Source organism: Canis lupus, chromosome 21, assembly GCF_048164855.1.
Source record: "Canis lupus baileyi chromosome 21, mCanLup2.hap1, whole genome shotgun sequence".
NCBI lineage: Eukaryota > Metazoa > Chordata > Mammalia > Carnivora > Canidae > Canis > Canis lupus.
The window spans coordinates 5,109,125-5,131,913 of record NC_132858.1 but is presented as its reverse complement, the minus strand read 5'-3'; the positions used below and the strand labels follow the sequence as shown (position 1 = coordinate 5,131,913).

Genomic DNA, 22,789 nt, shown 5'->3' with positions numbered 1-22,789 from the left:
TTCAGGGAACCTGACGTGGGACTTGATCCCGGGTCTCCAGGATCAGGCAGGCCCTTGGCTGAAGGCGGCGCTAAACCGCTGAGTCACCCAGGCTGCCCCTATCTTGAGGATTACATAAATCACTGCACATAGTGTTCAGAAAAGAGCCCCACACTCTAATAATCGTTATATGGGTTAGCTAATATCATAAAAATTTCATTTTTAATTAGTTTTAAAAGTGAATAAATTTTAAGTATTTGGAAAATGACAGCACAAATGGGTTTGTGGACATGGCAGAGATTGAAAGACAACACAAAAATGACTGAACTTGGCAAAGCTTTTCAAACTATGCTCCCAGGAGCCCAGGACTTTTGGGAAGTCCTTAATCAGGGCTAGACATCTCTGGCTGCAGTTCCACATTTGGTTCACAGCTGGGCCTTCAAGATGTTTGAACAGTGTTCTGTGGTTTAAAACCAAAGTTTAAAAACTACACAGTTAAAGGGCACCTGGCTGGCTCAATCGGTGGAGCATGGGACTCTTGATCTTGGGGCTGTAAGTTCAAGCCCAACATTGTGTGGAGAGATAACTTAAAAATAAAATCTTAAAAAACAAAAATTACACAGTCAAGAGTTTAAAAGAGAGAAAAGCTAATGGGAATGTGGAAACAGAGTGGTGGGGTTTGATAAGAGGTTTGGCCATAAAAGGGTTAAACCCAGCTATCATTCCAGACTCAGGTGACAGAAGGTCAGGGGCTGGCTCTGGGCAGAGTCCAAGAGGAGTTCCTGTACTGATCTGGGGGAGACAGCCCAGGCCCTATGCTTAAAAGGGGTTTGGTTCCCAGGAATCAAGGGAGCTGGAAAGCAACCAGTATAGGCTTGGCAAGAAAGAGCAGGGTCCAAGGGCTAGGGCTAGATGCAGAGCCAGCAGCCTGCAGGGAGACCCAGACAAGGCTTATGGAATGGGAGCAGAGCCAGGCACATCTTAGCAAGGCCAGCTATCTGTAAAATCACCTGCCAGATTCCAAGCAGACAAAGTAAGTGGCAAACTTTGTATTCTGACAGCCCACTGGGTTATAAAAGCAGTTTTGTCATGGATGAGCAAGCATAGCAAAGTCCAGCGGAGGGTCAGGACGGGGGCACAAAATGGTAAGTGGGGAGGCCCAGAATCCTTGGCCCCACACATTAGTCCCTGGATACCAGCCATCCCTGGAGAGGGGGGCTTAGCTGGGGCAGCCTCCAGGAGCCCCATTTGGCCTCAGAAGCAGAGCCACTGTTCCCTTAACTTCCTGTGTGCCAAGTCCTGCACTGAACACTTTATGTATTAAATTAATTAAGATTATTAAGAATAAGAAAAAAAATCAACTAAAGCCAAATTAATTTTAAAAGCAGGAGGAGGGGATGCACTAGGAAAATCGAGGAGTGCCTCTTAAACCCCAGGTCAGGGAGTGGCTAGCCACAGGAAAGGCCCAGAGTGGGCTCTCTGGGGCATCTGACATTATCAAACAACTCTTAGATTCCCCCTGAGCATCTGCCTCTTCCCTCTTCTCAGCAGACAGGTGTTTTCTGATACTCAGTTGACAAGGCAGGGAGAAGAGGGCCACCTGCAGCTCCCATATTCCCATATTACAGGCCCAACCACAGGGAGAAACTAAAACAGGATCTTCTCTGGCAGAGATATGAGTGCTGTGTCCTTGCCTGTGACCTTGATGAGGAGGTTGCCCTCAGTAGGTACACAGATTTGAATCCAGTTTTGTTTGGCTCCAAAGCCAAAAGGTGGCTCACAAGAACAGGAGAAGCAGAAGGCCTGTGTTCACAAAGCCCATAGAGGGACATTGGGACACGGACAAAACCCAAAGTTCTGTAGGAAAATAAAACTTTAATTTGCAAGGGAACATCACAGCAACCTTCACACCCTGTACCCAAGTCCTCCTAGGACTGGGCAAGCAGGGCCTCCCTCCCCTCTCTCTGGAAGTAGACAGTGCACAGCTGGGAGAACAAACCCGAAGCTGAGGCCATGTTCAGAGGTGGGCAGGGGGCTTGGCTGGCTCCTTTCGTCCCTCACCAGCAATGGGCCGGCCTCGCTCCTCCCAGATGGTAAGGCCATCACAGGAGCAGATCTGCTTAGGGTTCTGGAAAAGGCCAGCAGAGCGTGCGATGATGCCACAGGCCAACCTGAGGAAGAATGTGTGGTCAGGAGTGGGCTCTGGGCACTGATTTGGGCTCCCCTGGAGTTGCCCATGCACCACATTGGCAGAGCAGAGCCTCCTGCTGCAGGTGGCATCACGTACCTCTCTCCTGAGTTTCCTGTGACCTTGGATAAGGGATGGCCACCCAGGCCCAGATCATCTTCTCCTTCATCGATGACCAGGCTTCGGCCAATCACATCCCATACCTATGAGGGCAGAAAACAGCCTCAGATAGTGGATCTGTTAGGAGAGGTCCCCACTTTTTTTTTTTTTCCAGCTTACCTTCAGCTGCTCATCCTCTATCCTGAAGATGGCTCGGCCATCAGTGCCAGCATGGACATTCCCCAGGTCCCCACGGTGCTGCAATGAGACCCAAGGGAGAGAAGAGGGCCACGTGAGACACAGCTGCTGACTTCTAGCTTCCCAGGATCTAATTCCCCTTCCCCCAAATATCAATGTCTTCCTCTGGGTACAGTGTGGTAGGATAAAGGGATGGCCTAGGACACAAGGAACGGGCCCAGGAACTGAAATCCTGGACAGCAATACCCTTCCTAGGAAATCATGCCCACTGGACCAGACTGTTTCCCCTGCAAGGCTATTGCCCTCCCTGCATCTCAGCCTCAGAAGCTAGCTCAGTTCTCCAACCTCTTGTTGACACTAACCCTTGGCAGTCTACAATTCCCCTGGGCTTAAGTTGGCTAGACTTGGCTTCCTGACCACAGGAAGCAGCCAGCATCCCTCCCTGACTCCTAGCCTCCAGGAACAGAAAGAAACACAAGGAGCAGGGGACCTGTCCCACCCCCTAGAAGCTGGCTCAGCCTCTGTTCTCCCTTCCCCCTTTTAAAGTAATACAAAATGTCCTAACACATCTACTGAGCATCTTGTACATCAGACCTACTCCACTGGCACGGGGGTCAGGAGCACATGCAGTCTCCACCCTCAAGGAGCTGGAAGCGTGGTGGGGAGATAGACATAGAACAGACCAGTGATTATGAAATGCACACTAAGTATAGCAGTAAGTAGGTTTTCTGATGACTGGATCTTACTGGAATGTCACAGAGACCCACATCTGTGCAAATAAATAGTCTCTGATTGGATATTTTAGGCAGAAACAAGTGCCTGTACCAGTGTGGGCTGATGCACATGGGTGATGCCCCTATGTGATGGGGCTGAGAAGCGGCAAGAAGCGCCACATCTTGTTTTCCAGAGAGAAATCTGTTGCTTACACCTGGCATTTTGTTACCCTGCATTGGTAGCCTTTATGGTAGAAAGATCAAGGCAGGGGAGGCGATACTGAGCCTTGAGGAACATCTTGAGGACTGTGCTGAGGGAGTGAGCAGCCTGGCAGTGTGGCTCAGAGGAGTGACCCAAGAGAATGGTCTATTCCCTCCCCTGCACTAGGACAGATGGAACTGGACCGCAGGGCCCTGAATGTCACACCAAGAGGCTGGGCTGGGCCTATTTATCCTCCGGCACTGGGGAACCAAAAACGGCTGTGGACAGGGGCATCCCATGGTTACTCTGTGCTTTGGAGCAATCCCTCTAGCACAGTGCATGAATAGGCAGGACTGGGGGGGAGGCAAGAGAAGAGAAGGCGGCTTGGAGACTATTTAGATGTGCAAAGGGACAACCAGGCTCTGGCGTAAATCCCCACGCTGAATTCACTTCCAACTGGGCAAAAACAGATGGAGAAATCCCAAAGGAACTTGTCAGCCATCACAGGTGGCCTTGACAGTCCAGATGTTACTCTACCCCTGTCAAGGACTTGGGGACAGTAGAGCAGCTGGCTCCAGCCCCTTCTAGTTTTTTGCCCCGAGAGGGGCCCAGGCCACAGCAGGCCAAGGCACAGATGGCAAGGCAGTCTCTTACCTTTCTGATCTCTACTGCATAAGAGACACAGTGCTACCAGTTCCTGAATGCTCCTTGCTGGTTCATGCCTCAGGGGCTCTGCCTAAGGAGTTTTCTCTGCTGTGCCTGACATTCTCACTCTCTGTTCTTCACCTGCTTAATTTCTGTGCAGCACCTTTCAGGGCTCCATGAGGACAACAGCCTCCACGATGCACCTTCCCTGTATTTACATCCTTGTGTGCTCCTCCACTGAGGGTGGGCTGGACCTAGTGTCACTTGTTAGACTAGGCTACAAAAAGAGAACAGTTTGGCTCAGTCTTAGATGCCCTCTCTCATGCACTTGCTATGAGGGAAAACTAGCTGCTATGTTGTGAGCCACCCTATGAAGAGGCCCATGTGCCAAAGGACTGATGTCCCTGGCCAACAGCCAGAGAGGACTTGAGGCCTGCCAACCGCAACATGAGCCTTGAGATGACTGCAGCCCCAGCCAACACCTTGATTACAGTGACCCTAAGCAAAGGGCCCCCAGCTATGCTGCATCCAGGTTCCTGCTCCAGAGCAAACTGAGATGAATTCTTGTTGTTTTAAAACCCCAAGTTTGGAGTAACTTGACGCATAGCAATAAATTGTTACACTGAGTACAAACACAGCACTGCACAGGGGACCCAACAAAAACCCTTCTCCAACTTCCCAGGGTGAGAGGGGAAAGGAGTCAAACTTCTGACCATTGGCAATGTAACAGAGCTATCAAAAGTCCAAAAAAAATCAGGCACATGAAGTAAGAAACATGTACCACAGGGGCGCCTGGGTGGCTCAGTCAGTTCAGCATCCGACTCTCGGTTTTGGGGGCTCAGGTCATGATCTCAGGGTCGTGGGTTCGGTGCCCAGCAGGGAGTCTGCTGGAGATTCTCTCTCTCCCTCTGCCCCTCCCCTGTGCTCATTCTCTCTCTCTCTCTCAAATAAATAAATAAATCTTAAAAGGAGAAGGAGGAGAAGGAGAAGAAGACGATGACAATGACAAAATGACAACGACAATGAGGGCCTTCCTTAATCCCCAGACCTTGCAGGCCAAAATACAGAACTCTACTACCATTTATTTGGCCTCCACTTTATTTTTTTTTTTTATTTTATTTATGATAGTCACACACAGAGAGAGAGAGGGGCAGAGACACAGGCAGAGGGAGAAGCAGGCTCCATGCACCAGGAGCCTGACGTGGGATTCGATCCCGGGTTTCCAGGATCGCGCCCTGGGCCAAAGGCAGGCGCCAAACCACTGCGCCACCCAGGGATTCCTGGCCTCCACTTTAAAATGAGCCTGCTCTTATGGCTACAAGTCCTGGTTTTCCATTCTCTGTGGCAATACTGGGTTTCTTGTCAAAAAACCCTCTACCTTAATTACATGAAATGTTATCTTGATTTGCTTTAAAATAATAGTAGAGAAAGGCAGGAGGTATAGATGAGACAGGATTGGCCATAAGTTGGGTCACTGTTGAAAGTGGGTGATAGTGGTTCAGCCCGGGGTCTGATCCTGGAGACCTTGGATCGAGTCCCACATCGGGCTCCCTGCATGGAGCCTGCTTCTCCCTCTGCCTGTGTCTCTGCCTCTCTCTCTGTGAGACTCTCATGAATAAATAAATAAAATATTTTTTAAAAAAAACAATAAAGAAAGAAAGAAAGTGGGTGATAGGGACACAGGAATTTGGGACAAGTTTCTGTACTTTGGAACATTTGAAACATTCTGTGATGGATCAAAACATTAAAAGTAACTAAGTTTACCTAAGGAAAGCACTGAGTCACCGTACAGCAAAATGTGAAGTAACAGAACAAGTAGTACTCAGAGAAGCAAAAACCAAGGCAGCATGCAACTCACTGCTGACAGGGAAACAATTCTCTGGTGAAAAGTGAAACTCCAGGCCAGGAGCTGTACCATCAGGAACTGCCTTTTTTTTAGTTCAGATAAGATCTTCCACTTCCACACCTTCAGCTTCTCCAGGAAGCTTTCTCCCACTGCCCATGTGCTTGGGCTCAGGCTGGGTCACTGCTTACTCTGGGCTCCCTGCAGGCTCCTGCAAGGATCATCTCACTGCCCTGCAACCACAGGGTTCTCAGGGATCTTCCCCACAGGACTGTGAGTCCCTAGGGGGCAGGCCATGACCACAGAAAGGGTTAATGTTTTTAAACAGAACAAAATAAAGCGAGAGGACCTCACTGAAAAGGAATCTCATGCTAAGGCCCTAGGAATGGCCTCCCCTGCCTGAGGCTTGGGGCCCTCTTGTAGTAGCCTAAGCCTCACCCAGATGGTTACTTACCCGGTCAGAGTCCTTAGGGCCCCCGTGAGATGCTCCATCAGGGTTAAAGTGGTCCCCGCAGCTAAGAAGAAAAGGTAGCAGGTAGGCAGGAAGACACTGGCTCCTAGGTCAGCTGACCCACTCTCTCACTTTAACTATATTTATTTCATTCACTCACTCAACAAACAGACTCGCTCTGCGCCAGGTTTTAGGTTGAGGGCATGAAGAAGAATCAGATGTGGGTCCTGCCCTCAATAAGCTTTCAGGGGAGACACAGATGAGTAAGCAACAAACTGCATCACAGCACGACAAACACTGTGACACGGGGACCAGCCCTTCTGTGTCTATGAGTTGCTTCCACCTCAGAGGCAATAAAGTGGCTATGAGCAGGAGCATGAAGGTCAGATTTGAGTTCAAATCCCACCCCACCATTTATATGCCTTGGGGCCTCTGACAAGTCATTGAACCCTCTAAGCCTCAGTTTCCTCGTCTATAGACAGGGCCAACATATATGTGCATCACAGTACCCATGAGGACCAAGCATCAAAGTGTGTGCAGGTGGCTGAATCTTGGGTGCACGAGTACAGGGATGAAGACGCCATAGGGGAAGTTACGTATGACTCACCTGTTGCAGTTCCCGGTGAGGTCTCCAAACTGATGGACATGGAGTCCATGCAGCCCAGGCTCCAGGCCATCGATAGTCCCCTCGATGAGGCAGCGTTCAGGGGTCAGCTGTAGGAAGCGCACCACCCCTTGCACGGGACCAGGGCCCTCCAGAATGGCAACTGCTGCTCCCAGATTCTCTGCAAGGTATCAGATACCCAGGCTGGCTCGCCACCTCAGCTAGCCCCACACCTTCATCAGCTCAGAAAGAGCAAGGAGAGAGCTCTGCATAACTTTCATGCCTTCCCCAAAACCACTCAAACCCCAAGTCCCCAAATCCTATAGTTTAGATGTGTACCAGCTCCAGGCCACCTCCCTCCCAGAGAGGCCCAGGCCAGGACCAGAGTAGCTACTCACGCAGGAGGCCACTGCCCATGCCCTTGAGTACTGCCTGCCGCCCTGTGCTTTCCAGAAGGGCCTGCACCTCTTGGCTGGGCAGGGTGGTCTGCACCAGGACCATCTGGTTTTCCAACTGCACTTTAACACTCTGGATGCCTGGAGGGAAAGAGAGGGGAAAAGGCAGCAGAGGGCCGACACCCCTGTGCTGGGAGCGGAGAAGAGAGGTACAGAATGTTTAATTTCCCATTCTCATCTTCGCCAACCTTCCTGTGGCTAGAGGCAAGCTCAGAAGTCGCATTCTGGGTGTGTGAGGCCCTCAACCTCTCTGAGCCTGTATCTTTATAAATAAAAGGAGGAGAAGGCCACCTTACCCCCAGGATTATTGTTTTTCCTTATCATGTCCCATACTAAGAAACATAGATAATTATTTTAAGATATTTTTATAAAAGTGGGCCATCAATGAATAGTCCATTATTGGGGCGCCTGGGTGGCTCAGTCAGTGAAGCATCTTGGCTCAGGTCATGATCCCAGGGTCCTGGAATGGAGCCCCACATTGGGCTCCCTGTTCAGCGGGGAGCCTGCTTCTCTCTCTCCCTCTCCTGTTCCCCCTGCTTATGCTATCTTTCTCTGTAAATAGATAAAGTCTTTAAAAAAATAATAAAACAGTCCATTATTCATGATAGCCAAAAGGTGAAAATAACCCAAATTCAACTGATAAAAGGATAAAGAAAATGTGTATCCATTATTTCTCAGCCATAAAAAGATAGGGAATGAACTGCTCGTAATGCTACCACAGGGAAGCACTCTGAAAATATGATTTTAAGTGAGTGCCACTCACAAAAGACCACATATTACATGATGCCTTTGTGGATGCAATGTCCAACACAGGTGAGGGGCTGAAATGTACAAGTGATAGGGGTGATGGCTGCACAACTCTGAACATTTTAACCACCACTGAATTCTACACTTAAAATGGATATATTTTATATTTGAATTATATGCCAATAATGCTGTTACGCACATCCAAAACAGGGAGGGCTGAGCTATCCCCATCATCATGAGAGCTAACATCTACTGCATGTGCACTGGGGGCTTTTTTGCACTTTACCCATATTAGCTCATTAGACACCCAAGTAAACCTGTGAGGTGGGTACTACTGTCCCTATATTACAGATGAGAAAATTGAGGCAGAGAGAGATTTAAGAACCTTGCTCAAAGGCACAGTGTGGTAAATTGTGGAACTGGAAATCATCTCAGGCAGCCTAGCTCTGGAGCCTACCCAGATCCTGCTCACCCTGAAAAGCAGCCCCTACCCTCCAGGCTGGTTGGGACCCCTCCTGTGCCCTCCTATAGAAGCTTCCTCTTCCCCGAGTAACTCATGCTGTAATAATGACAACCCTCTGTGAGTGCAGGGGCCCCGTGTGCTCCGCAAAGGTCAGGTTCAAAAGTTACATGTCTCAATTGCCCTCCAAATCCCCGATGTCAACCTGTGTGCCCACAGACGTCAGGATGATTCTGACACATGCTCACCTTTGAGGGCCATCAAGCCTGCTAGCTCCCTGAGCACAAGGACCAGTGCTTTTCCTGACCCTGGCCTCCTCCATGACCCTGGCCTCTTCCATGCCCAGCATGCATTTGGGATGCCTCCGTGGCTCAGCAGTTTAGCGCCGCCTTCAGCCCAGGGCCTGATCCTGGGAGACCCGGGATCAAGTCCCACATTGGGCTCCTGCAAAGAGCCTGCTTCTCCCTCTGCCTGTGTCTCTGCCTCTCTATCTCTCTGTGTCTCTCATGAATGAATAAATAAATCTTAAAAAAAAAAAAAAAGAATACGGGGGAGGGAAACCAAAGATGAAGGCATCACCAACAGTCAGTGTAGTGTTCCGTTCTATAGGGCACCATGTCAACAGCATGAAATGGTCTTACCTTTGCCTTCTAGACTGCCCATGGCTCCCTTGGGCTTTACCCTGTAGAGCAACAGAGGAGCCAGACTATGCCTGGATTAACCACCAGGCAGAGACTGGAATAACAATCCCCAAGGTATGGGAAAGGTTCGGATTTCTTCTGGCTTAAAACAAGGCAAAACTGGGAAATGCTATTAGGGGCAGGTGGCATCTGAAAGACAGGAATATCTGGTATATGGTTACAAAAGCTTCCACAGGCTTGTTTCTTCAGATCCCCTGCAGCAGCAGTGATACTGTTGGGGGAGGGGCAGAATCTGTAAGACATCAGATTAACACACATAGCCCGTCTCCGGCAAGTACAGGGTGATTCTGTGAGACGAAAACCCTCCATGTTATCCAACCTCACTTCACACAAAATTTTATCTTGAGCCACCAGGCAACCGATGCAGCATTGGGAGCTCTGGGTCAACGTAGGGATACCTCTGGATGTTGGTGGCTGCAAAAAGGGTAAAGAGAGGATGATGGGGGAACTCTTGTTGGTCTGACCCTCCAGGAGATGCCAAGAGCTGTGCTCTGCCTTACACACATCAGGGTGATGATATGGTTCTCATCTGGCAGGTGAGGAATGAGGTGAGAGGGTGACACACCTGGCTTGAGGTCACAAAGTTTGGAAGGCAGCCTGTCCAACCCAAAAACTGACACTCAGTCCCTTTGCCCCAAGAAAGTAAGCTTGAACCCCCAAGGCTGATTTTCAGGGGCTCCCAAGGCCCAGTGAACCACACAGTATGAGAAACTTTGCTTGCTCACCTCATTTAACAAGCATACACTAAAAAAAAAAAATAAAAAAAAAAAAAAAACAAGCATACACTAAGTACCCATCACATGCCATGTTCCAGGCAGTGGAAGCAGAGTAGACAAGTCAGGCAACATCTCTGCCCTATGAAATAGTATGTACTCTGATGTAGAAATACAAAAGTCAAATATACACACAAGAGAGGTTCAAAGGGGCACCTGGGTGGCTCAGTGGTTGAGCATCTGCCTTTGGCTCAGGTCATGATCCCGGGTTCAGGCTCCCCAGAAGAGCCTGCTTCTCCCTCTGCCTATGTCTCTGCCTCTCTCTGTCTCTCATGAATAAATAAATAAAATCTTTAAAAAGGAAAAAAAAAAAAAAGGTTCAAATACTGAAAGGTGTGATCGATGAAATAGGGTTAGGAAACAAATGGGGCCCCCACATAGGCTGGTCAAAGAAGGTCTCTCTGAGCTTCTAAGCAAAAACCTGAATGTAAGGTAAGGGCATTCCAGCAGAGGGAACAGCACTGACATGTTCTAAGAGAAGGGCAGTGTGACTAAAGCAGGGAGTAAACAGAATAGTAAGAGAGGAAGCTATAAGCGGAGACTAGGCAAACAAAGCCCAAAGGGAAAGAATCTGCATTTTAATTTTAATGCAATGGGAGGCCACTGGGAAAAGGCACAATGTACAGTGTGGACTCTGGAGTTGAAATCATGAGTATGTCACACAGAGTCTGTCACATACAAGCTGTATAGCCTTAGACAAGTTACTCAATCTTTCTGTTGAGTTTTCTATTCAGTTACCTCATCTGTAAATGGAGATAATACTACCTACTTCAGAGGGTTATTAAAACCTTAAATGAGCAGGGCAGTGATATAATCTAAGGTATGATTTTAAAAATCACATTAGCTTTTATATGGAAAAACAATTGGAGGAGGCAACAGAGGCAATGGGAAGCCCACAGATGAGGTTCTCGTGTGGGTCAGGAAGAAGTAAGGTGGCTTGGATTTATGTGAAGGCCAAAGTATGGAAAAAGAGAGGCTAAATTCTGAGTATATTGTATATATACAGCAGATAAGACAAGACTTTCTGATGGACTGATTTCCACACAGGTGGGTTCCTGTTCTAGGGTCTCCTAGGAGCTGATTCTTTGCTCCTCCAGTGAGAGGGACCCATGGGGCAGCTCCTTGTAGTTGCAAGGAGCTGTGCACTTCCTGAACTCTAGAACTGCATCTGAACCAAGAAAAAGGCTGGCTCTGCCTAGGTGAGCAAGGTTCAGGGTGGCTTGTGTAGAGTGTGGTCAGGCCAGCCCTTGCTTAGCTCAAAGCCCGGTAAGAAAGAAAACATAAGGCCACAGGGAACTCTAAGCTGAGTGATAAGAGTTCAACGAAGTTTGCCTTGGGCTGGGAGCAACTCCCATTTATTCCTAGAAGAGTAGGAACCCTCTTCCCCAAAGTCCCAGGCCTCCTGGAGAGGGCAAATCTCTGTCTGTCTCTCTCTGCTTCAAAATCTGTCCCCAAATGCCTCTGCCCAGACTGCTACCTATAGTCCTTCCTCATAATTTCTAAAATTTAGTGAGCTCTCACTACATGCCAAAGAAGTTTCTAAAGTGCTTTACACACATATTAACCAACTCACGCTTCATGACAATCCTCCAGAGTAGCTTCCATTATCATGCCCATTTAAACACTGAAGAAAAAGGCAAAAAATAGCAACATGCATGAAATCTAAGCACCAAAAAAAAAAAAAAAAAAAAAAAAAAAGAGAGAGAGAGAGAGAGAAAGAAAGAAATCTAAGCACCATTAAGTGGCAAAGAAGGGATTTCAATGCAGTCTGACTCTAGGGCACATACCTTTATCCACTACTGCTCCCTTGTACTGGACAAGTGCCACCACTGTCCCAGCTTAGAACCTATCTCATCTCATATCCTTCAAGAACTGCTCTTCCATGAGCAATGCTTGCATGCTCATCGTCACCTGAGGGCAGGGACTGTGTCTGAAACACCTGTGAACCCTTCTCCCTAAAAAGCCCTCAGTCTATAGTCCATACCTGCTGAAGGCCTGGACAAATATTTAACGGAATCAAAGGAGGCCAATTCCCAGTGCCATGCTGGTAGTTCTGCCTTCTCAGTTATTTCTGATTGTGCAAGGTCACCTCCAGACCAGTTAGCTGGCTTATAAGAATTGGGAGCTGCCTAGGATGGAACATGGCCAGGGCTGCTGTTTGCTTTGTCAAGATTATGCTGTTTCGCAAGCAAAAGCTGCTTGCTATCCGGGAACTCCCTCTGTAGGTGGGGCTTTCTATACTCAGCCTAGCTCCTCACTCCCTGGGTGCCGGAGAGGTCCCAGTGTGTCAGAGCCTGTAGAGAGCGCTGGCAAGGCAGGCTTGAGATCTAGACTCTGCCTCTGGGTCCCTTTGTGACTCTGAGGACATTCCTTTCTATCTCTGGGTTTCAATTTCTACATCTGTAAACGAGAGTGGCGTTGTTCTAAGAGATTTGCCGCTCCTTCTAGAGGCTTCCAGACTGTCTGCACAAGTTTTTGGCTCTTACCTGCCACCCCTTGCAGGGACGTGCGCACCGCGTCCACGCAGCTCTGACAGGTCATCTGCACTGTGAACTCCAGCTGCAAGGCCGGCAGGGACAGGCTGATGAGAGTCGAGGGGACCCCCTACTTTGCGTGACCCTGTTTCATCTCCCCTATGACCACCCCAAAAAGCCTGGAGAGGGCAAATCTTTCTCACGTGACCCATTCTCAAGTGCCCTCATTATCAGTCGTGATCGTTCCAGGTCCAATCCCCCAACTCCCCAAAGTTAAGGCCAAGGACTCTGCTAATCTCGCACCCTTTCCCGCGGAGGCCCCAGGCCCCGCCCCAGGTGCCTACTCCTTCCCTTTTTCCTGCGTTAACAATCATCCTAGGGGCCGAGGCTCTCTGCCCAGAGAGGCTCCCACACGAGGCCTCGACCCTCACCGTGCAGGCGGTCCCGCGGTCCTCGGAGTCCGAAGCCATCCCGGACCCCGTCACCGGCCCGAGGACCTGAACTGCCGCGGCGCTGAGGTAGCGCCGGGCAAACCCCTAACTCCGTCGCGGGGAGGCGGAGCTTCGGAAGCCACACTTTGCTCAGCCTCCTGGTGCGCGCGCACGTCAGGCCCTCCCCTCTTACGTCACTCTTTGGGAGGGAGGCACTGGCTGCGCAGGCGCACTCGGACCATCCGGCGCCTGGTTGCCTTAGTAACCTCTTGGCTTCTTTGACTCAGCCCTCCCGCGCCGCGCAAAGATGGAGCCCACCGAACCGGAACCCGACCTCCAGCGGTTTTACCACCGGTTGCTGTGTCCGCTGTCGCTCTTCCCCCGCAAGGCGACGTGCCCAGAATCTCAGAAGCCCCTCCCGCCGGAGGCCCCGATGCTGTTGCCGTTGCCAGTCTCACGGCTGACGGTGGCGTCGCTGTGCCGTCAAGTGGCCAAGCGGCTGGCCAACAGTGGGCGGTCGGTGCGCGTGCCTACCAAAGGCCGACTCCGTTTCATTGAGGTCATCCTGAACGAGTTAAAGTGCAGCTGGCAGGAGCCTCCCACTGAACCTAGTCTGAGCCATTTGGACAACCAGAGACTGCGGAAGCGGCTCCAGGTATACGTACTGCTCAGCAGCGAGCAGCTCTTCTTACGATACCTGCACCTGCTGAAGACCATGTCCACCACCAGCGGAGTCTTCACTGAGTCAGCCACACTCACGCGTTTGACCGCCGGCCTCGCCAGGGACTGCACAATCTTTCTTACCAGTCCTGAGGTCTACCGTTCCCTGTTTGCCGACTTCCTCACCCTACTGAAGATAGAACAGGCCCACGGTGGCATGCATAAGCTGCGCCCAGTAGGCCCTACTGGGGCTTTCAAGCTTTTCCCTTTTCAATGGCTTCACAGCACCAGCTTCGCCCAAGCACCAAGCTGCAACCTCAACCTAAACTACCTCATCCAACTTAGCCGCCCACGGGAGTTTCTCAATGAGCCTGAACTGGATCCAGTGAAGGAAGTGAAGTCTATCCCCCAGCTGAAGAGGAAAAAGCCTCTCCAGTGGCTGTCCTCCATGCAGAAGAAAAGAGAAAGCGACTTCAGTTCCACACAGATTGTGTCACTTCCCAAATACTCTGTGACTCCCGCCAGCCAGGCTCCCTCCACCTCTTCCCACTTGCCCTTCTACTCCCAACAACAGAGAGGCCAATCCATGCCCTCCCTACGTGAGGGCTGGAAGCTGGCAGATGAGCTGGGCCTTCCTCCACTCCCCTCTCGCCCCATAACCCCGTTGGTTCTGGTTCCAGGAAGCAAAACAGAGCTGGCAGGGGACATGGTGGCTGAAGACCTGAAGCAGATGATAAAGAACATGAAATTGGAGAGGACTCAATACTTACCATTGGATTCGGGCCTGCCCCTGCTCCTGGGAGCCCTGACCCGCCGCCCAGCTGCAGCACATCACATGCAGGAACTGCAGAGAACGTTAAAAAGCCTTGAAGAGGAAGAAGCCACTGGGCAGTGGGGCCCCCAATGCCTCAAATCCATTCCACTTCAACCACAGCCAGTGACTGTTAGTTTGAAGCTAAAGAATCAGGCTGTGGTTCAGGCAGCTGCTGTGCAGGTCTCTGAGAGAAACTTTTTGGATTCCTTCCATGTTGATGGGGCCGGAGTCCTATACAACCACCTGGCTGGTGAACTAGAACCCAAACTTATCGAGGAAATGGATATTGGTTGCTTTGTTGGCAATAACATCAGTGAGGTCTACAAGGAGCTGATGAGCCGTGTCTCTCCTGACCACTTCTCTTTTGACCAGGGACCCCTGGTTGAGCCTGCAGCCAATAAAGACTGGTCGACCTTCCTGTCCTCAGCCTTGCTACATCAAGAAAAACAGTATCGCGTCATCAATCCCAAGTTAGCAGGATTTTATTCCCAGAGAACAAACATTTTACAGCCCTCCTCTGAGAAGATAATCTCCCTCACATCACTCCAAGCAAACAAAGGCTGGGAGAAGTGGTCAAACAAAGCCTCATGGATGAACTGGTGGAAAACCACCCTGTCTGTGGGTGACTATTTCAAGTACCTCACCAACCAGGAGACAGATTTTCTCCATGTCATCTTCCAAATGTATGAAGAGGAAGGTCCTGGGGAGGCCATAGGCCCTGTCAGAGAGTCCCTAAAGATTCAATACCCACCTCCCTTGCTGGAAGATGAAGAGCCAGACTTTGTGCCAGGAGAGTGGGATTGGAACACAGTGCTAAGGCACAGGCTAGGAATTAAGAGGACCAGCCTCCTGGGAGAACCTTACAAAATCCTGAACCTGCAGAAGCGTCTGGAGCACCTGTGGTCCATGCTTGAGGTCCCTGACAAGGACCGGCTAGACATGGTCATCAAGTACAGCTCCAATGCCCGTCTGAGTCAGCTGCCTTCATTAGTGAGTGCCTGGGAGCAAGTCCTGAAGCCCATTCAGCTGCGGGAAATGTTGCTGGGGAGACTAGAATTGTTTGAGCGACAAGCTTCTGACCCCAACCGCTTCTTCCAAAAGACTAACATGGGCCTGGGTAGCTTCCTGGAGGAGAATCAGTTCCGCAACCGTCTACACAGGAAGATCAATCTGGTGCAGGCTCCTTTGGTTTCCCTCCTGAAGGAAATTGAATTAATCTTTGGTGAGCCAGTGACCTTCAAGGGGCGGCGATACCTGGATAAGATGAAGCATGACAAGGTGGAGATGCTGTACTGGCTACAGCAGCAGCAACGGGTCCACCACCTGACACAGGGTCAGAAGGCCTCCCACCAGCCAGGGCTGTTCAAGAAGCTCAGCATCCAGCCTTCAATAACTCCTGGGAATACTCCTATTACTCTGTGCCTTCAAATCCCTCCCTCACCCCCAAACACCTAGCAGATCCTTCAGACCTCTTGACTACTTTAGAAGACAAATTATCTGGGATTGCAGGATTCAGGAACATTGTGCCTCCAACTACCAACGGCTAAGATTAATACTTTATTTTGACTGTAAAGTTCTCATAAAAGAATCTCCAAGCCCAGAAGCCCAATATTGCCATTTATTTCAAGCCATGCACAATGTAGCCAAAATCTCATACATCCAAAAAACTGAGACCATCTGTAGTTTATTGTAATGGGAAATGTCAGAGGCAAACCTTCACCTTTGAAACACCTCAGTTTAGCATTTATCAACTACATTTAAATTGGCTGATTAGAGTCCCAAATCAAGAGGTTCTATGGCATGATGCTTAAGAGCTAAGGCTCTAGGGACACCTGGGTGGCTCAGCGGTTTAGCACCTGCCTTCGGCCCAGGGCGTGGTCCTGAGGTCCCAGGATCAAGTCCCGCATGGGGCTTCCTGCATGGAGCCTGCTCCCTCTGCCTGCGTCTCTGTGTCTCTGTGTCCCTGTCTCTCTCTCTCATTAAAAAAAAAAAAAAAAAAAAAAAAAAAAAAAAACTAAGGCTCTGGAGTTAGGAGATATGGATTTAAATCCTGGCTTTGTAACCTCAGACAAATTACCTAACTGCTCTGTACCTGGACCATCATAAGATGAAGGAGTTAGGTCCAGGCTCTCACTTCCACTTCTTGGATCCTGTTGGTAGAGCTAAAAATTTGTATTATATTTTTACAAGTTAACATAAGCACATGGTACAAAGAATACAAGGATATATACTGAAAAGGAAGTCTTCTTCCCATCTCTACCTCACACATCCCAGTTCCCCTCCCTGGGGGAAGCAATTGTCACCAGTTCTTGTGTATTTTCCATTCCCTAATTCAGCAAATACTTAATTGAACACCTACTACGTAAATTATGTTTGATTTATATCACTGAACAAAACAAAGATCTCTACCCCTCATAAACATCTTCATTACTCAGGAGAAACAGACCATAAACCATAGACATAGTACCTAAGCATGCTGAATAATAAAATGTTAGAAGGTAATAAGTACTGTAGACAAAAAGAGTAGGGAAAGGAAACAAAGGCTGAGGGATATAGTTTTAATTAGGATGGTCAGTGCAGGCCTCTCTGAGAAGGGAAGGTTTGAGCAAAGGCTTGATGGAGGAAAGAAGCAAGACCCGTGGACACTGGGGATTCCTTCCTTGACACCTGCTATAAAGCTCTATGGAAGGCAGGTGCCTGGAGTGTTTCAGAAAAGCAAGGTGAACAGTGCGGGTGGGGCAGAGCAAGGGGGAGAGGTGAAGTTTATAAAGTGCTTTTTTTTTTAAGATTTTATTTATTCATAAGAGACAGAGAGAGAGAGAGGCAGAGACCCAGGCAGAGGGAGAAGGAGGCTTCATGCAGGGAGCCTGATGCGGGACTCTATCCCAAGACTCCAGTATCATCCCCCGAGCTGAAGGCAGACGCTCAACCACTGAACTACCCAGGCATCCCCTATAAAGTGCTTTTCACATTCATTCAGGTGAGAATCAGTTGAATATAACTTGCTCCTGAAGTGGTGGATTCCCGACTTAAACTCAGGTCTGGGGACTTCAAATCCTTGGCCCTAGCTGTCTGGCTGCAGTGGGGATCCTTGCTCCTTGCCAAGCCTCCATGCAGCCAGAGGCTACTAACTCCATTCTGGCAAACTCATCTGTGCTGAGAACCATTTGCCAAGTGTTATGCTCAGGTGCTTTAAGGATATTATTTCATTGTTTTAAAAGATCTTATTTGAGAGAGTGAGCATGAGTGGAGGCAGAGACAAAGATAATCACAAGCAGACTACACACTCAGTATGGAGCCCAAAGTGGGGCTTGATCCCAGGACCCTGGGATCATGACCTGAGCTGAAATCAAGAGTTGGATGCTTAACCAACTGAGCCACTTAGGCACCCCAGGGTGTTATTTCATTTAAGCCTCACACCAATCTTACAATGCAAGAGAAGGCGTTATTATATTACCTCCCTCTAGGGAAACTAGACTCTAGGGTAATGGGATGAAAATCAATTATCTAAATTTCTGAGGATTTTTGTAGACATTTTAGTTTTGTGCCTGCCAGAGCCATCAGACATATAAATACTTCAATTTGGCTGGGATGATTTGCTGCAGCCCTTTTGCTGCCCAGGCAGCAGCAGGGACCAAGCCCATGAAAGCTGAAAAATCTCATCTCTTTGTTGCATTAAAAGGATGGCTCATCATTTGCATATTTAAATATATATTTATTATCTAAATTAACATTAATCTCACTATAAACAGAAATAACGTATTTTTATGAGATGTAACTCTTCCAAAACAAAAAACATAGTGAAGCAGTTTTACTGTTTTGCAAATGTTTTAAATGTCTGGCTTAATGAGAGATAGCTGGATTCTCCTACCTGTTTCTGCATACATCTGTGACAATATCAGAGGTCATGTAGCCTCTGGAAAACTACTAAGGAAAGAGTGAGGGTAGAAAAGGCAAATAATGTCTTAGCAATATTATGAAGATAGTTCTGACACCGCGAAACCCCAGAAAGTGTCTCAAGTCCCTATTTGTATTTTTGGTTTGTTTGAAGCAGAAAAGGGGCAGACATGAGGACAAAGGCAGTCGTAAGGATGGTAGGGGCTGGGGGACATGTTGGATCAGGGAACTGGGCAGTTACTGGGGCAAGGGCAGTAGAAGTGGGGGAAGGGTTGTTTTATCAGTAATATCTGTTTATAAAATGTCAAGGATAAGGCCAGAGGTAAAACTACAGCTTAAAAGAAAAAAATTGATCATCTATGTTCTGGATAGACAGATTGGCTTTTGGGCGATCTGGCCACACTGGGAAGCTGAGAAGCTGAGAGCTGAAACCAAGGGCTGAAGACTACAGGTGTTGCGGGGGACCAGATTTGAGCGCAGGTGTTTCCGCTAAGCCTACAGCCCCACCCCTCTTGGTCCTGAGGCTTTGGGCGTTTGGTCCACCTTTTCCTTGTCCTGTCATTTACCAAACACTTTCCTTCATGTTGACTTGCTGTTAAAGCTTATTTTAAAAGGCAGTTTAAAGGACTCCACGCTGTGCATGGAGTCTACTTAAAAAAAGAAAGAAGGGCACTTGGGTGACTCAGTTGGTTAAGCATCTAAATATTGATTTTTTTTAACGATTTTATTTATTTAATCATGAGAGACAGAGAGAGAGAGAGAGAGAGAGAGAGGCAGAGCCACAGGTAGAGGGAGAAGCAGGCCCCTGCAGGGAGCCTGATGCGGGACTCGGGACTCGATCCTGGGACTCCAGGACCACGCCCTGGGCCGAAGGCAGATGCCAAACCGCTGAGCCACCCAGGGATCCCCCAAGTCTTGATTTTAGCTCCAGTCATGATCTCATGGTTGTGGGATCAAGCCCTGCACTTGGCTCTGAGGTTAGCGGGGAGTCTGTTTGGGATTCTCTCCTTTCCCTTTGACCCTCCTTGCTGTGCTCTCTCTCTTTCCAAAATGGATAAATAAATCTTTAAAAAAAAAAGCCAATTTAAATCAGATTAGCTAATATCCATGTAGTGATTATTAAGCACTAGACTCAGTTCTAAACACTTTACACACAGTAATTCACTTAATCCTCATGGCAATGCAATGAGATAGGTATGACTATCATTTCAAGGTCCAGATGAGGAAACCGAGGCACAGAGTGGTTATATGACTTGCCCAAGGTCACACAACTAGGAACATGGTAGTCTGAATTCAGACCCAGTGGTGTGACTCTGAAGTACACGCTCTTAACCACTGTACTATTTCTTATCATAAAATACAGAAAACAAGTCTGCCCAGTTAAGGCCTGCAGGATGAAGCCATATATGACCAAATTTTTTACTTTCATTATTGCCTGTGCCCTGAGGAAATCAGGCTCTCAGCCACCTTGATTCCAGAAGTGACTCTGAGGCTCTTGGCATTATTCTTTCAGATCTAGAGCACTTTGCCTGAGCCTCTCCCAAGGGCCGGTGCTCTCTGTGGAGGGAGGTAGGAAATGGAAGGAAAACAGAGAGCCCCAGTCCCGTTGCTGAGGAGTTTAAAGCTTAGTGGGGAAGATAATTTCAATAATGTAGCAAGTAAAGGGCACAGTGGGATCCCACAAAAAGGGCATTCAACAGAGCTGGGGGAATAGTGGTAAGGGAGAGCCACACCTACACAGGATCTAGTTTCTATAAAGTTGAGCAGGAGTTGTCAGGCACATGGTAGCAAAGGAGAAAAATTTCTAAGTCTAGAATGAACAAAAGTATGGATCATAAGCGTGATGTATGTGGAGGAAGCACAAGAACATTGGTATTAACAGCCTTTAAAGTTCCTGGAAAAGAGTGAGGCTGGAGGGGGAGGCAGGGCCAGGTGGAGTTTGGGCTTTATTGTGTAGGTGGTGGGAAGCCATGTATTCCTCAGCAAATGCCCCCTGACCATCTGCTCCATGATACCACAAAAACAATATAGACAGGTGGGGTCCTTGGGTGGTTCAAGTCAGTTAAATGTTTCTAGCTTGGGCCTCTGGTGGAGCCCTTCTTGAAATGGGAGGATGGAGGGTTTTGTGGGAGTGGGGTGGGACAAGAGTGAGGGAAGATGATGAGTTGAGCCCTCAAAAGGTTAAGTTTGAGGTGCCTTCGGGCATCTGAGTGGAGATCCAGAGGCAAATATTTTTTTCATACACTGACAGAAATTTTGCTAAACATAGGAATCCTCTTTAAATAGTGTGCTTATCCACATATGTCTTCTGTAGCTCCTCACACCCCAAACTGTAACTTTCTAGGCTATTTTAGACTGAAAGTATCAATCTGGGACCTAAAATGTCTAGAAAAATGATTGATTTAAAATTTTACCAAGGCTGCACTTTTTAAAAAAGCTATTAATTACTAAATACGAAGTTCACTTAATACCTAATACCACTGAGTTAGACATTGCTGTAAATTAAATGTTTATGTTCTCCTCAGACTCATATTAAAGCTCTAACCCTCAATGTGCTCATATTTGGAGGTGGGGCCTTGGGAGGTAATTAGGGTAAGATGGGATGATGAGTGAAACAAAACTTACAGAATAGGGAATATTTGCAAATTACATACCTGCTAAAGGAATTGTATCTAGAATATATTAAAAAAAACAACAACAAACGGGATCCCTGGGTGGCTCAGCGGTTTGGCGCCTGCCTTTGGCCCAGGGCACGATCCCGGAGTCCCGGGATGGAGTCCCGCGTCGGGCTCCCGGCATGGAGCCTGCTTCTCCCTCTGCCTGTGTCTCTGCCTCTTTCTCTCTCTCTCTATCATAAATAAAAATAAGTAAATAAATCTTAAAAAAGAAAAACTCTTACAACTCAATAATAGACAACCCAAGTCTTTTTTTTTTTTTAAGATTTTATTTATTCATTCATAGAGACAGAGAGAGAGGCAGAGGGAGAAGCAGGCTCCATGCAGGGAGCCTGATGTGGGACTCGATCCAGGGTCTCCCGGATCACACCCTGGGCTGCAGGCGACGCTAAACCGCTGCGCCACCTGGGCTGCCTGACAACCCAAGTTTTAAATAGGTAAAGCAGTTTGAGAAAATTTCTCCAAAGAAGAGATACAAGTGGCCAATAAACACATAAAATGATGTTCAGTGTCATTATTCATTTGAGAAATGCAAATCAAAATTACAATGAGAAACCATTTCACCAGACGCCTGGGTGGCTCAGAGGTTGAGCATCTGCCTTTGGTTCAGCGTGTGATCCTGGGATCAAGTCCCACATCAGGCTCCCTGCAGGGAGCCTGTTTCTCCCTCTGCCTGTATCTCTACCTCTCTCTGTGTCTCTCATGAATAAATAAATAAATATTTTTTAAAAAGAGAAAGAGGGATCCCTGGGTGGCGCAGCGGTTTGGCGCCTGCCTTTGGCCCAGGGCATGATCCTGGAGACCCAGGATCGAATCCCACATCAGGCTCCCGGTGCATGGGGCCTGCTTCTCCCTCTGCCTGTGTCTCTGCTTCTCTCTCTCTCTCTCTCTCTCTGTGACTATCATAAATAAATAAAAAAATTAAAAAAAAAAAGAGAAAGAGAGAAGGGACGCCTGGGTGGCTCAGCAGTTGAGCGTCTGCCTTTGGCTCAGGGCGTGATTCCAGGGTCCTGGGACCAAGTCCTGCATTGGGCTCCCTGTGAGGAGCCTGCTTCTCCCTCTACCTATGTCTCTGCCTCTCTGTGTGTGTCTCTCATGAATAAATAAAATCTTTTTTTAAAAATTTTTTAATAAAAATTTAAAAGAGAGAGAGAGAGAAACTATTTCACAAACAGGATGGCTACAATAATAAAGAGACAACAACAAGTGTTGACAAAGATGTGAAGAAACTGGAACCCTCATACACTGCGGGTGGGAATGTAAAGCTGGGCAGTCGCTGTGGAAAATTATCTGGCAGTTTCCCAAACTGTTAAACATGGAGTTATTGGGATCCCTGGGTGGCACAGCGGTTTAGCGCCTGCCTTTGGCCCAGGGCGCGATCCTGGAGACCCGGGATCGAATCCCACGTTGGGCTCCCGGTGCATGGAGCCTGCTTCTCCCTCTGCCTATGTCTCTGCCTCTCTCTCTCTCTCTCTCTCTCTCTCTGTGACTATCATAAATAAAAAAAAATAAATAAACACGGAGTTATCACATGACCCAGCAATTCCAACTTGTAGGGATACACCCAAGGGAAATGAAAATATACGTCTGCACAAAAATTTGCACATGAATGTTCATGGCAGCATTATCCATAATGGAGTGTCTCCATGCAATCAAATGCTATTCAGCAATAAAAAGCCATGGCGACTGATACATACTATATAATGGATGAACCTGGAAGACATGATCAGCGAAAGGAGCCAGGCACAAAAGGACACATATTGTATAATTCCACTTACAT

General features: G+C 48.2%; 2 protein-coding genes across 7 annotated transcripts; one reads left to right on the top strand and one right to left on the bottom strand.

The window, feature by feature from the left end:
• Positions 1-1,834: 1,834 nt before the first annotated feature.
• CCS (copper chaperone for superoxide dismutase) lies at positions 1,835-13,443 on the bottom strand. Of its 6 annotated transcripts, XM_072790009.1 has the most exons (9): positions 12,964-13,134; positions 12,545-12,639; positions 9,226-9,266; positions 7,321-7,458; positions 6,926-7,103; positions 6,322-6,382; positions 2,447-2,524; positions 2,267-2,370; positions 1,835-2,150 (listed from the first exon to the last, which is right to left on the bottom strand). In XM_072790009.1, exons 1-9 carry the CDS (start codon positions 13,000-13,002, stop codon positions 1,997-1,999), a joined length of 888 nt encoding a protein of 295 aa, XP_072646110.1. In that variant the 5' UTR covers positions 13,003-13,134; the 3' UTR covers positions 1,835-1,996. The 6 variants fall into 6 exon arrangements, with proteins under 6 accessions (XP_072646110.1, XP_072646113.1, XP_072646111.1 ...); XM_072790012.1 differs by lacking the exons at positions 9,226-9,266; positions 12,964-13,134 and adding an exon at positions 13,313-13,443 and having other exon boundaries at positions 12,545-12,617; XM_072790010.1 differs by lacking the exon at positions 9,226-9,266 and having other exon boundaries at positions 12,545-12,617; positions 12,964-13,150.
• On the top strand, positions 13,220-16,451 carry CCDC87 (coiled-coil domain containing 87). Its single transcript, XM_072790008.1, has one exon. It carries the CDS (start codon positions 13,271-13,273, stop codon positions 15,890-15,892), a length of 2,622 nt encoding a protein of 873 aa, XP_072646109.1. The 5' UTR covers positions 13,220-13,270; the 3' UTR covers positions 15,893-16,451.
• The last annotated feature ends 6,338 nt before the right edge of the window (positions 16,452-22,789 follow it).